General features: G+C 48.2%; 1 protein-coding gene and 2 long non-coding RNA genes across 3 annotated transcripts in view; 1 reads left to right on the top strand and 2 right to left on the bottom strand.

The window, feature by feature from the left end:
* LOC119469788 overlaps nucleotides 1-10811 on the top strand; it is a 14979-nt gene extending 4168 nt beyond the window's left edge. Inside the window, exons 2-3 of the long non-coding RNA XR_005198630.1 lie at nucleotides 7307-7463; nucleotides 10371-10811. This is a non-coding gene — a long non-coding RNA (uncharacterized LOC119469788). The remainder of the gene's footprint in view (nucleotides 1-7306; nucleotides 7464-10370) is intronic.
* On the bottom strand, nucleotides 4783-5606 carry LOC119469789. The gene is made up of 2 exons (XR_005198631.1): nucleotides 5521-5606; nucleotides 4783-5354 (listed from the first exon to the last, which is right to left on the bottom strand). It is a non-coding gene; the product is annotated as an uncharacterized LOC119469789 (long non-coding RNA).
* Nucleotides 10812-10902: 91 nt separating the features above from the next.
* Nucleotides 10903-13930, bottom strand: part of HOXD3 (homeobox D3) — a 4407-nt gene continuing 1379 nt past the window's right edge. Inside the window, exon 2 of the mRNA XM_017520455.2 lies at nucleotides 10903-12489. Coding sequence (XP_017375944.1) covers nucleotides 11732-12489 — 758 coding nt within the window. The 3' untranslated portion in view covers nucleotides 10903-11731. The remainder of the gene's footprint in view (nucleotides 12490-13930) is intronic.

The raw sequence follows: 13930 nt of genomic DNA, 5'->3' as shown, positions 1-13930 counted from the left end.
TTAACAAGGCCTTTAGAGTAATCCTATAGCAAGATTCTTTGGAACTACACTTCGGAAAGTTCTGCTGTAGGAGTTGGGATGGGAAGGGGCAGTGTGGGAAGAAAGGAGATGTTCCTATGGGAGGGATCATGAATGATGCCAGGTCATGGCTAGCTGGTACATGAGTATACCTCAAAAGTGTCCAGAGGTCTCTTGGGTTGCAGATAGGTCAATGTCAAGGTCAAACTTAAGTCTACTTGGGCTGAAGTTTTAGAACATATCCTTAAGAAGTGGTCAGTTGGAAGTTTCCCAAGTTTTGCTGGCCATTGGTGATTTGCAGAGACTGGGCTCACTTCTGCTTCTTGCCACTTCCCTATCTTGGCTCTGATGATGCCAGTAGGGTGGGACGAGAAAGAGATTTGTCTCTTCCAGTCTCTTCAGAGAAAATTTAGAGTGGTTCTGAGGCAACAGGAAGAAGAAAGAAGTGAGAATGGGCATCTCAAGAGAGAGGACTCCACCCTTTTTCCTTTGTGTTTCTCAAATTGTCTGGAGTATGCCTTTGAGCCCCAGGGATCCAGAGGGGGCCAAATGTCCCTTAGCCTAAGCTATAACTCTTCCTCTGGCTAAAGGCTGACTTTTCACAGCCTAAGATGTCAAAGCTAGAGACACCGTCTAGGTAAGCTATATCAAACCCCTAATTCTAGAGAGGAAGTCACTTTAATTCAGAGGTTAAAAGGCAAAGCCATGCTGCAAAAAATGAAACCACCTTTGGTCTCCTGACTTTCCACAGTCCATTGCCTTTTCACAGTCTTTGAAGAGAAAGAAGTACAGTAGCCACCCCTTGGCATAGTGGCAGGCCTCGATCCCAAGCAAGCAGAGCAGTGCTCAAGAAGGTGTACTCATTTCCGGGAGGCCACACAGTCAGTGGTTCTGACTGAGAGGCCTGCTGCTTTGCCCCAGACTTCTGTAGCCTCATCTTGAGTACTCCTACAAGAGAGGGCAGAGACAGACCTAGGTCCCCACCACCAAGCAAGAGTAAAGGGTCACCTCATTATCGTTGAGGTTGATCAGCATCAAAGCCCTGGGGGAACAAAACAAGAGGTATCCCAAGATTAATTTTGCTGAATAGAGCAAGTATGAATAAGAACACATATGAACACACACAGGCACACCCAGGTCACTTGTACTAACAATTTGTTGTTGTTGCTGTTCCTTTATTTACTTATTTTACTCAAGGTGAGTTCCATTTCTTTTTAATGGTATTGTTTTGTTTTGTAATTTTTATTTTAAGTTCAGGGGTACATGTGCAAATGTGTTACATAGATAAACATGTATCATGAGGGTTTGTTATACAGATTATTTCATCACCTGGATATTAAGCCTAGTACCCATTAGTTATTTTTCCTGATATTCTCCCTCCTGCCGCCCTCTACTCTGTTCTTTTATTATTTTTTTTTAATTTTTCATTTTTATGAGACAGTCTTGCTCTAATTGCCCAGGCTAAAGGGCAGTGGCATGATCTTGGCTTACTGCAACCTCCACCTCCTGGGTTCAAGTGATTCCCCTACCTCAGCCTCTGTGTAGCTGGGACTACAGGCACATGCTACCACCCCTGTCTAATGTTTGTATTTTTAGTAGACATGGGGTTTTACCATGTTGGCCAGGCTGGTGTCGAACTCCTAACCCCAAGTGATCAGCCTGCCTTAGCCTCCCAAAAGTGCTGGAATTACAGGTGAAAGCCACCATGCCTGGCTTCTTTTACTTTTTCAAATGGGTAATAAATTTAAATGTGCCTGGTTCAAGATTCAAAGGTTACAAAGGGGTATACAGTGAAAAGTCTTCCTCCCACTCTTTTTCCCAGCTACCTAATTCTCCTTCACATAAGCAACCAACTTGGGTATCTTTTCAGAGACAATTTTTACTAGCACAATTTATATACGTGTGAGTGTGTACCCCACAGGTTTTCACACAAATGGTAGCATGCTAGGAAGACTTTTTTACACGATGCTTTTCCCCCATTGTGTCTTGAAGATCATTCCATATAAATGATGTTCATATAAATACACATATGACTTCCTGCATTGTTGTGGTGGTAGCTTGAGACAGGGTCTGACTTTGTTGCTGAGGCTGGAGTGCAGTGGTCCAATCATGACTCCCTGCAGCCTCGGGCTCAGTGATTCTTCTACCTCACCCTTCTGAGTAGCTGAGATTGCAGGCATGCACAAACACGTCCAGCTAATTTTTGTATTTTTTTGTAGGGACAAGGTTTCATCTCTACAAAAATCAGGCTGGTCTTGAACTCCTGGGCTTGAGTGATCTGCCAGCCTTGGCTTCCTGAAGTGTTGGGATTACAGATGTGAGCCACAGCATCTGGCCCTGGTTTACTTTTATAACTTCATACCGTTCTACTGTATACACCTGCCACAATTCATTTAGCCATTCCCTATTGATGGGCATTTAGCTTGTTTTCAACCTTTTGCTATTACAAACACATGGTCAAGCTTTTACCTATTAGAAAAATTTGTAGAAGTGAAATGATTTAGTCAAAAGATATGTGTACTGACAGTTTTAATACATTTCTCTACAGAAATGAATCAATTTATACCACTATCAGCAATATATGAGCACTCCTGTCTTCTCACACCTTTGCCAAGTTAATGGGAAGTTTTTATGTTTGCCGATCTGATAAGTGAAAAATAATACCTTTTACTTACCCTTATAACATCTCCCAAAATCTCTCTCTTCCTTATCTTGAGCCTTTCATAATTCTGTATTACAAATGATGATACTAACACAAAAAAGATAAACAACTTGCTGTAATCACACCCAGTGTAAATGGCGAGAGTCAGATCTTCAGCACTATTCCCTGTACTACACCATTCCACACGGGGCTTAAGGAGGTTCAAAAGACAGTAGGTGCCTTCAAGCATTCTCTGAAAGACAGGTGATATTAAAACAAAACAAAACAAAACAAAACATGGAAGCTGTGTGACATTGGCTAAAAGACCTCTTCTTTAATGGTCTGATACCAAGACCACATTTCTGCATGACTCCTCCAGCAAGCACTGCTCTTGAAGGAGAGGTCTCTGATTAGCAATTTGATCTAACCTAGTCCTAAACATTAGCTTGGATTCAATATCTGCAAAGCATTGTTTTTAATTTCTCTAAGACATTTCTCACTGGCCACCCATGATCTAGGTATTAATCAGCATGGTGTGAGTGGGGGTGTGTTTTCTTTAGGTTTTAGGTTTCTATAGAATACTCACTTTACTGATATCTAACACACATACCCATACTACTCTAATGATAAACCTATGAGGTAGATATCTTTATTGACTCTTTCACTGCTGAAACAGAAGACCAGAAAGATTAAGTAAATTGCATAGGGCCACACAGTATGTCAGTAGCAAAGCAGAAAATACAATGTAGACTGCAACCAAACTCATTAGCTTCCCTGCAAAGGCTTCTCTTCTCCCTCCTCTATTTATTTTATTGACTAGCATGACTCAGCTCCTCAAATCTAGAGATTAATATCCACAACTCCTCTTTTACTCATCCAGTTGATCACTGAGTCCTGTGAATTCTACCTCCTAAATGTGTTTTCTCTTCATTCTTGTTAATTAGTTCCTCTCTGATTGGAACTAGTTCCTCTCTAACTGCTGTACTGATGCAGTCACCTCCTTTTTTGTTCTTCTTGCCGTGTCTCTCTTTTCTCCAATCAGATGCAGCATCCCTAACAGTTAGCTTCAAAATACATAACTTCACATCCCAGCTTAAAACCTGCTGTGGTTTCCTACTCTGGACAGAGTAGGTGCAGACTCCTTCACATAAACCCTGTGCAACTTCCCTTTTCAGCCAGGATGCCCACACTCCAAAGTATGCTCCTTGTTCCAAGTGCAGACTTTGCTTTTTCCTCCCTCTTTGCTTTTGCATGAGTTGCACTTTTTACCTAGTATGGCCTTCCCTTCTTGGCCTGAAAAACTTTTATAGTTCAGGAACCCGAATTTACCTCCTCTGATTTTTTTTTTTTTGACCTTACAGTAGTATTAGTGGCTCCTTTTTTATTATAGAAACATTTTGAGCACACCTCTGTTACAGCATCCACCATTATTGCTTCAGGATTGTTTCTCTTCCCCACTAGATTGAAGGGAACACACCATCAGTGACTCATCTTTGTATCCCAGAGCCCAGCACAGTGTGTATAGGAGCTGTTCATTAGGAATTGGTGCAAGGCAAGGAGGAGGGACAGACTGAACCAAGGACAGCAGGACCAGTAGTTTCATTGCTCAGTGAGTTCAGGACACTGTGTGGGGCTTAATGCTTCAGCTTATATCTATGTGAAGCAACATGGTAGAACATTTTTCCAAAGCAAGTTCATTTTCCACCCAAGAGGATGAAGGGAGAGGATGAAGGGAGAGAAGGCTGAAGGAAGAGGGGGCAAAAGCTGAGGCTTTCTGTCCTTCAGGGACTTTTTCCTGTGGGCTAAGGCAACACATTTACTAACTTCAGAAACATCTCAGCTGATGTCCCCCAGCAAAAAAGGGGGAAAGGGAAACTAGGCTGGAATTTGGTTAGGATTTATAAGGAGAACAGCATGACCACTCCAGAGGGATTATAAAAATGCTTCACCACTAACTCCACCAAACCCTCCTGCTGTAAACAGCTCTAATGCTAATGACTACCATCCGAAACTTGCTGTCTGTCCCTTTAGGGTGTTCTTAAAATAAGCTAGAAAGAACAGAGGTAAAAATACTGGAGTGTTTCCTCCACATTGGAAAGGAGAGGTGAGTCATATCATTGTGATTGGTGTTTTAAGTATATTTTTATTGTTATTTTAAATGGCATTCAAGTTTAGCTTCAAGTTCAACAGCAGTCTTAGCCTACTTCCTCCCACACAAATACTCCTGCCAGTAAATAGACACTCTTAAATAAAACAGTGCCTGCAAGAACCTTCTGACCCATTGAAATTAGTCCTGCCCTGCCTTCAAAGGTGGATTCGGCCCTCTCTGGGTGTAGAGCAGCGTTTAAGGGCGGCATTCCGGCACGCAGGAGGTGTGGCGGGGGGCGGGGAATGCAGGGTCACTGTGGGTCAGGGGCGGGTGTGGGTGCAGGCGCGTTGGGAGGGCCCTGGGCGTCCCGGGAAGTCCGAAGGCGGGCGGCGGGGCTGGCGGGCAGCCTTGCTAGCTTCGGACGTGAGGGGGCGACGGCCAGCCCTGCGCTGCCGACTGCTGTCCCGGCTGCGCAGCTCCCCAGCAGGCGCGGGGCTCAGGTCGCGCCTTCCGTTAGCGCTCAGCTTGTGTGCCTGCGTCTCCTCAGCTTGCGGTTTCTGGTCGGATCCCAGCTGGCCCAGACTTGCTCAGAAGTAGGAGGAACCGCTGTCGAGCGAAAAGTGCACACCGGGTGATTGATGAACTCTTAATAGGACTAACCTCTCCCGCCCCCCACCCTAGACACACACAGAGAAATCCACCCCAGCCCCCTCCAGTCCACCTCCTGGGCGAGAGGGGACCCGGTCGCCAGCCGGTAGGGTGATTAACTCACCGTTTGTCTTTGCGAAAGTGCTCCAGGTGGATCAGGAGCATCAGCCCACTCTGCCTGCAGCCTGGCGGCTCGCGGGGGCGCGGAGAACGCGCGCGGAGCGAGCCTGCGCATCACTGGGCGGCGCGGACCTTGTGCCTTGCGCTCGCCAGACCGCCCAGGAGGCGGCAGCTATTGTTCCCCGCGGGGGTTGGTGGCACCCTGAAACGGGTCCACGCCAGCCCCCTCCCCAGCGTGTCTTCAGGTCCAAGGACGGGTGGGGCTTCCTTTGTGTGTTCTCTACCAGGGGCAGGGATGGCACCGTTGCTGCCCCAAGGGGTAGCCGAGGGTGGGTGAGGGACGCTGGTACCAGCTCCCTAGAGCTCAGTTTACCGGACCTACTCTTCCCCTCGGCCCTGGCAGAGGAGGTGGGGAGAGGTATGGTATATGTAGGGCAGCACTGTGAACAATGGAGCCATCAAAAGGCCTTCCCCCAGCCTCCTCACCAGCCACAGACACTCCTGGCCCAACAAGCCCTCCTGACCTGGTTTTGAGCCCTGCTTCCAGCCCTGGTTTTAAGCCCTGTTTTTAGCTGTTCCGGTACAGATAAAAACACTATCTGTACCGGAACTCTTCATGAATTCTGGCTTAAATTAGGATTTAAATTCTTCTGGCCCTTACTAATGTTAAAACTCAGCTTTTAGGATTCCCCAGATATTATTATTTCTTTCAAATAATCCAGAATAGCTACAGGAACCAATCAAGACATTTTGCCCAAGATCTAGGACAGGACGACTCATGCAATAGCTCCTGCCTTACAGATCTGGGGACCCTTCACCCGCCTCTGCTATTGCAAATGATTGGACATTCATGTCACTTGGCTCTTCCCTCATGTGTGGAAATATTTTGTTCACTCTGTTTCATGCTGGACCTGGCCTGAAGATTGGCCCTTATACTGTCTTTGTACTTTCCAACTTGCCAAGGTGGGTGTGAAACCTGGGAAAAGTTTTTAGGAATAGGCTTTAGGCTAGATACCTAAATCCATTTGTTTTCAACCTTGGACTCCAAAGATAAGGGTTTTTGTAGGTGGAATAGAAAACAGGGAACAGGGCCAGGCTCGGTGGCTCATGCCTGTAATCCCAGCACTTTGAGAGGCTGAGGTGGCTGAATCACAAGGTCAAGAGATCGAGACTACCCTGGCCAACAAGGTGAAACCCCATCTCTACTAAAAAATACAACAATTAGCTCGGCGTGGTGGTGCACGTCTGTAATCGCAGCTACTCGGGAGGCTGAGGCAGGAGAATCGCTTGAACCTGGGAGGTGGAAGTTGCCGAGAGCTGAGATTGTGCCACTGCACTCCAGCCTGGTGACAGAGCAAGACTCCATCTCAAAACAAAACAAAACAAAACAGGGAACAATGAGAACTGAGAACTAACATTTCATCCTCTGTGATAATCTTCATCATTCACCATCCTTCCTCTTCAGCATCACCAGTGCAGGAAATGTGGAGGACTTATATATCCAGTATTTCTTCTTTCTATCCAGGCCTTCTGCAAGAGAGATCTAAGAACCAGCTCTCCAAGATGGTAAGGGCTTGGAGATTGTCACTTGGCTAGTGACAATCCAGTCTCAGCTCTCCATGGCCAAGTGTCTAGAAATAGGTCCACTCACCCAGGCTCTACATATATACTCTCTCTGGGAAGTTGCAGTGCCTTGAAGTGATTAGGCCATAGGCCTGTGAAGACTGGGGTCTTCCTTCTCTCCTCTTGCCTACTCACAAACTTCTGTTCTTCCTATTCTTTTCTTCCAGTTTCTAAAAGAAGGACTAAAGTAATGTCAAGAACTCGCAGATGAAGAGGACCTTCCTTAGACCTGTAAGAGATTCACTACTGACTTCAGAAGGAAGTTTCAGCTAATTCTCAGGAAAAGGTCAAAACAGGCCTGTGACTGTCCCTGGAATACTGAAGGTATAAACAAGCTTCTGGCTCCCCCAGGTCAAGCAGAGGAACACTTTTTATTAGAATGAAGGGTTACTTCTTTGTTATTCAAACACACACCCACACACATTCTCTTTAGTCTCCCTAATGAAAAACCTCAACAGATGGAGAGCCTGAGCTCCTAAGCCCGCAGGCTGAGAAGATGCACTTCACTCAAGGGCCAGTGGGCTGGTACAAACTGGGGAAGGGAGAAGGGACACAGGCAGCTAGTATAGGTAATCGCTATCTTTTAATACTCCTAACACATAGAAATTCGAAAAATCTTTGTTCAGCAAGGTTAGCAGCCTCTGGAGCCTCAGAAACTAATTTGGCTGATGTGTCTCTGATGGGGAGCTTGGAGCTGCACCAAGGGAAACGTACTCCTTCTGTATTCTCTCCTCTCTCTCATTTGAAAGCCTATACAAAGAAATGGTACAAATGGATGGTTAACTTAATGATTCCATCAGAGGCAGATTTTTCTCTGTCAGGTCTGTAGATGAGGCGGAGGTCTGAAAGCCAGGAGGCAGAATATGTCCTTAATCACCCTTTCTGACTTACTTACCAGTGGCCAAGGCTACTCTTCAGGCCTTTCTTCTGCCACTTCCCCATCCCTCCTGACTAGCCCAGTTGGGTCTCAGCACTTCACTCCTGGCTGGATCCTGAGTTTTTCGCAGGGAAAGCTCTCACTGTCTGCATCTCCTTCCCCACCCCCACCTCCCATTTTGCAGCTGGCCGTTAAGGCTGCCTCACAGCTATCCTGCCTTAATTCCCATTTGATTGCCTGGACAAAACCACCAAGAATGTCCAGACGACTACCACCCCCCATCCATGGGCCTGAGCTCCTGCCTTGACCCCTTTCTTCAGACTTCAGAAGGCCTCACAATCTGCCTGATTCCCACCTTCCCCAAAGCTGTCTTTATAGGCAAAAAGCAGAACTGGCTGAGGCCTGAGACAGCCATTTCTTCCCCTTGGGCAAATAAGGTGGACCCTCCCAGAGACCAGTGCCGGAGAGGCCCGGCCCGAGCTCCCTTTACAAGGCCTTCCCCATCACGGAACCCATGGGAAAACCTGGCACACAATGGCGCGGCTGCTCCTGGCACCCTCAACCCAGCACCTGGCGGCAAGGCCTGAAGCAGTCTCGTGGTCTTGGTGCGCTCCCTTTGCCCCCCCCCCCACAACCCTTCACGAGCACCCATCCCAGGAAAGAGACCCTGGCAAGGGTAGAGATTGCCTCCCCCAAAGGGCGCTGTTGCTGAGGCATCCCCTCCCCCATCCTCTTGTTTCTCTGCTTGTGAGACCCGGGAGGGAGGCAGCAGGCGCCTCCGCCGCTGCTAGAGCATCTATTGTGACCTTCCCTTGCAGAGCGGGAACCCAGCAGAGTGTGCGGCCGGCGGTGGCGGGGGAGGAGGCGACTGTGTGTGCAAACCTCAGGCGCAGAGGGGGACACGGGGAAATAAACGTTTGCAACCTCGGGCAGTTGGGCCCTTCAGAGGGCGTTTGGTTGTGTTTAGACTCGGGTGCTTTCTAACACTAATTGCAGGCTCAAGAGGAGCGGAATTTATTGAGAAGGCTAAGGCGGCATGTTTATAATTTATGAAGTTTTAAATGGCTGTGCCGCAGGCCCCAGCTCTCTCTTGGGCTGGCAGCCGCGCGAAACGCGCCCTCCCATGGCTCGCCGCCACCCCGACCAATGCCCCTCAGATGAGTCTCACGCCAATGGCAGGAACGGATTCGAGCCATTCTTAGAAGTCTCGGGAACCTCCAAAGGTGGGAGAAGGCAGCGGATTTGGTCCAAGCCCTCAGCCCACTCGAGTGGAGGGCTCGGGGAAGGCTGGGGAAGGCTGCGGCTGTCTGGAGAGGGAGCCCCAGATCCCGCACTTCCTTGGAGCCTGTGTGTGAGAGGAAGCTGATGTCAGCCGGGCTAGACACAGTTTAAAGTCTAATCCATGAAACCCTAAGCCGCAAATGATACTTGGGGCTTTGCAGACACCCGCAGACTCAGCAGATACTTCTGCGGTAACACACTGTGCTGGAAAACGCCTGGAGCCATGATACATTATGTATTTTTATTATTATTTATGGTAGGAAGAGGAGATGAGGGAAAACTGGGCTGAATCTAAGCAGCCTGACAATTCAGCTATTTAATATTTAGCCAGTTAAGAAAGGTGGTTGTAATCCCTGAAAGGCAGTGAACTCTTCTTTGATTTCTCTAATAGCTTAAAAAATAATTTCTTACAAGACAATTAGAAATTCTGCCTGTGGATGCAAATTTCATAGAAAACAATGTTAAGCCTTGAAAGTGGGTAAAATATGCCTTCGATTGAAGTCATTTATTCTGTTGATACACTTCTACAACATATATATTTTAAACCTGCTCAGATAAAGTGAAATTTAGCAAAAGGATATCCTCTCCCACCCCCAATCTAACATGCCATTTTAAAAACAGCACAAAGGAACAAGGAAACTAAATATTATTTTGAGCCATCATTACTTAGCGAAATACAAACATCCAAATAGAAATGATTGTTGTTCCACCAGAAGATGAGAAGTTAAATTATTTCCACGCAATAGGAATTTCACCTCATATCATCAGGGATGTAGTGGGAGTTGCATTATTTGTCAAACCAAATAGAGATGTGTGGGCTGACTTTGTTGAAATACAAAAGAATTGAACCTTATCTGAAGGCGTTTTCTAAGTGGCCCCTCTCATAGAAGCAGGGAAGTTGTGTACGCCTAGCAGAAACCACATTAGTATTTACAAAATGGTTATAAATCCTTGAAGACATTTTTGCCCATTTTGTACAAAGAAACAGGAGCAAACAAGGTGTTTATACTTGTTATGTTTCATTTATGAGACTGTTATTTCTTTACATCATGGAGAATGTTTGTTTTCTTTAGAAATGAACTAATGACCACTACAAAGGAAGAATTCATGACAGCATTTCCTAGAGAAAAGGCTTAGGTGTGCATCTCCAAATGATGGTTTCTTTTTCTACACCTTAGCTTTTTCATAGCTCAATTCTTTTTACAACTTCTCTTGTGTTTTTTCTTTGATTGTCAGTTTCTTTCAAAGTTTATTTTTTGTTACTTAATGCAGAAAAGTGAGCTCTGGCCCCCCTAATGTAAAAGTCGATTGTGTCCAGAAAGAGGGCAGTAAAAAGAGCAAAGCAGGAGCTACTTTCAAAAAGCCCTATCCAAATCATCCTGCCTAGAACCTTTCTAGGTTTGCATCCTCATTTCCCCCTCCCCTAATTTCAATAGCTGGAAAGTAATCAAGTATCCCCAGAACCAATTTTTGCACTAGACTCCAAATAAATAAAATAATGTTTTCAAGTGTCAGTCTATTTCAGGGCCTTCCATGGGGATTGTGCGAGATAAAGGCATAGTGATCTGCTTGCAAGTGTGCATGATTAACACAGATACACTTCCAACTGAGAAATTTTTTTATTCTAAATATTTGTTCCAATAGTACCAGACAATTTGAAATCAATAAACTGTGGCGAGGGCTGTGGCTTTTGAGAAATGACTAACGTGTGTTGTGCCACACCACCGGGCTTTCTGACTCTACCCATGAAGGACAATTTGCGGTCTTAAATCCTTTACATCAACTACAAACACCAGCCACCCTTACGACTGTTCAAAACTACTCTTTCAACTAGTTCAAACCAAGGGGACTAAGGAGGTGAAATGTGGCCCCCACGGCCTGGAAGCGAATTCCTAAGCTCGGCCGGAGAAATCTACAAATATACACATAAATACATTCAGACAAGGATAAATAATCAGGGAAACGAAATGACTCGCTTCAAATAATAAATACAGATAGTTTAGTCCGATGCAATCCTTACGGGACAGGAAGGAGAATATAAATTAAGGTCTCCGAAACTAAGCTAGACGCGGGCCAGGCCCAAGACTCTCCGGGCTCTGGTCCCTCTGCAGGGCGCGCCGCCGATGGGTCTCAGACTTACCTTTGGGACACCATTACCAGATTAAAGTCCCTTGGTCCGCAGTATGTGGCACTGTCAGGTTTACAGGGAAGGATCCTTGCGGCTGATTTATGGCGAGTCACCCAAAGGAGGACACCCATGGAGGGGAAGGCCCGGTCGCCTGCGCCTCCACTGCTGGAGGCCTGAGACCCGGGAGGCGGCGGCGGGGCAAGAGCGGGGGAGGGGGTTCCCGAACTGCCCCGCGGGCCCCGCCCGCCACCCCACCACTACAGCAAGAGAGGTAATTGCGCCGCGAGTTCGGGCCAGCGGCGGCCGCTACAGATGCGTCAGTTTGGGAGCCTCCGGCAGTCGTCCCTGAGACGAGTGGTGGGCTGAGAGATCTGTGTAGGTGGGATGAGGGTCGCAGGGTCCATGGTGGTGGTTGCCTGGAATCTGCGCGGCGCAACTGTAGTCCACGCTGGCCGACGACGGGTGCGAGAGGTGGCCCAGGTTGAAGACAGGCCCGGACGCGGGAGCCATGGACTCGACGAAGTTGCCGCCCACGTACACCGGGCTGCCCTGCAGGTTGGCGCTGGCGAAGCCGCCGCCGTTACTCGCCATGGGGTGGGGCTCGAACTCGGGCGCCGCGTAGCGCTTCTGTTGTGGCAGGCAGCTGCTGAGCGGCGCCGTGTAGGCGGCCAGGCCGTACATATTGGGCTGTGATTTGGCGAATGCCGGCGGCGAGGGCGCGTCGTAGGCCAGGCCGGGCACTGGGGGCAGCTGGCCAGAGTAGGCCACGTGGCCAGCGGCGCCGCCGAGCGGTGGGCTGCGCTCAGGGGACTGGCCGGCCGGCGAGTGCAGGATGCCCTTGGCCTTCTGGTCCTTCTTGTACTTCATACGCCGGTTCTGGAACCAGATCTTGATCTGGCGTTCCGTGAGATTCAGCAGGTTGGCCATCTCCACGCGGCGCGGCCGGCACAAGTAGCGGTTGAAGTGGAATTCCTTTTCCAACTCCACTAGCTGCGCGCTCGTGTACGCCGTGCGTACCCGCTTCGATGCTGGGCCTGGCGGGCTCTTGTCCTCGCAGCTCTCTCCTGGGCAGGGAGGGAAAGAGGGAGGGCGCTGAGCGAGGGGGTGGGCACCCTCAGGATTGAAGAGGGGTGCTTCCCTGGTTCTCTTTTCCTCCCCCCTCCCCTCACCTTCAATCCAGGCTGGGGTGGGGAAGGGCCTTTTGAGAGGTATGATTCCGAGGGAGAATTCACCTACCAATCCCCTGCAAGGCCTACCTATCAGTCCCACCTGAAACCTCCATCAGCCCTCTGAGATCCAGTTCACTCTGCCCACCCTCTCCCCTGCAGCCTAGTCCCTCATCCCACGCCCACCCAAAGGCCATGAAAGAGTTTAATGAGAGACTAGGAACAGCTGGTAAGGCCTCCCCCTGTTAAAGAAGGGCCAGACTCCTTTAAACACTCCTCCCAGCCTCTGCTGCCAGGGATAGGGTTTGGAGAAGGAAAGGAGGAGGAACTAGCTCCAGCCTGTCTTGCTGGCTCCTGGGCAAAGCCCCCACCAACCCCCAGCAAAGTGTGGGGATGGAGATCTTGGCACCTCACTGCAGCCCAGCTGCACCCAAAACCAGGGAGGTGATACACCAAAAAATAAAAAAATAAAAACCAACCAAACAAAACACTGCCTGGGTGTTTCAGGGAGTCCAAGGCCAGGCTAGAAGCATTTTGAGTATTCACAGTGGTGGGAGCAGCAGCCTCAACACTCGCTTTTACTACCCTGCCACCTCTCAGCTGCTTGTCCACTCCCTCCCAGGGAAGACAAATGGATTTCTCCTGGGAGGGAGGGCCTGAGCCTGCAGCTGAGGAGGGAGGGGCAGGAAAAGCAGCTTGCAGGCAAGATAATACCTTTAGCCTAGGAGCAACCCCTGAAAGCATCAGGCAAACCAGAGCCCTGATAACAAGCACACCCCAGGCCCCAAACTTGCCCTGGACTGGAAGCAACTTCATCTTGAAGATAAATCACATCGGATAACACAAGGTCAGAAAATTTCAGGAACCAACCAGTCTAAGCAGAGAGAGGGGGCAGGCCTCAGAGCTCCTGGCCAGGCCTATCTTCTACATGCCCTGGGTGGACCTAAAGAAGGCCCCAAATTGAGGGTCTCCCCTTCCAGTTAGAGAAATCCAAGGCTGGTCTTGTCTCCCAGAACATCCTCTCCTAATAGGACAGGCACCTCCCCATTATGGATTTGCTGGAGCAGGAGAATGGGCTGAGGTGGGCCAAACAGAGACTCATGGTCATGCCTAGCAGTCCCTAAAGCCAGACTGGTTGGACTCAAATGCACCACTTTACAGTTTTGTGATCTTGGGCAAGTTGCCTATCATCTCTAACAGTTTTCTTATCTGTAAAATGGGGATGTTATCATATACCTACCTCAAAAGATTCTTTGAAAAATTAAATTAGATAATGCCTAGAAAGTATTTAGTATGTATGGTACTTTCTAAGACTTTAGGTTTTTTTTTTTTTTTTTTT

Source organism: Cebus imitator, unplaced genomic scaffold, assembly GCF_001604975.1.
Source record: "Cebus imitator isolate Cc_AM_T3 unplaced genomic scaffold, Cebus_imitator-1.0 Scaffold839, whole genome shotgun sequence".
In the NCBI taxonomy this organism is placed as follows: domain Eukaryota; kingdom Metazoa; phylum Chordata; class Mammalia; order Primates; family Cebidae; genus Cebus; species Cebus imitator.
Note: the sequence above shows the minus strand (reverse complement) of the source record. Positions and strands in the feature narration are given on the sequence as shown.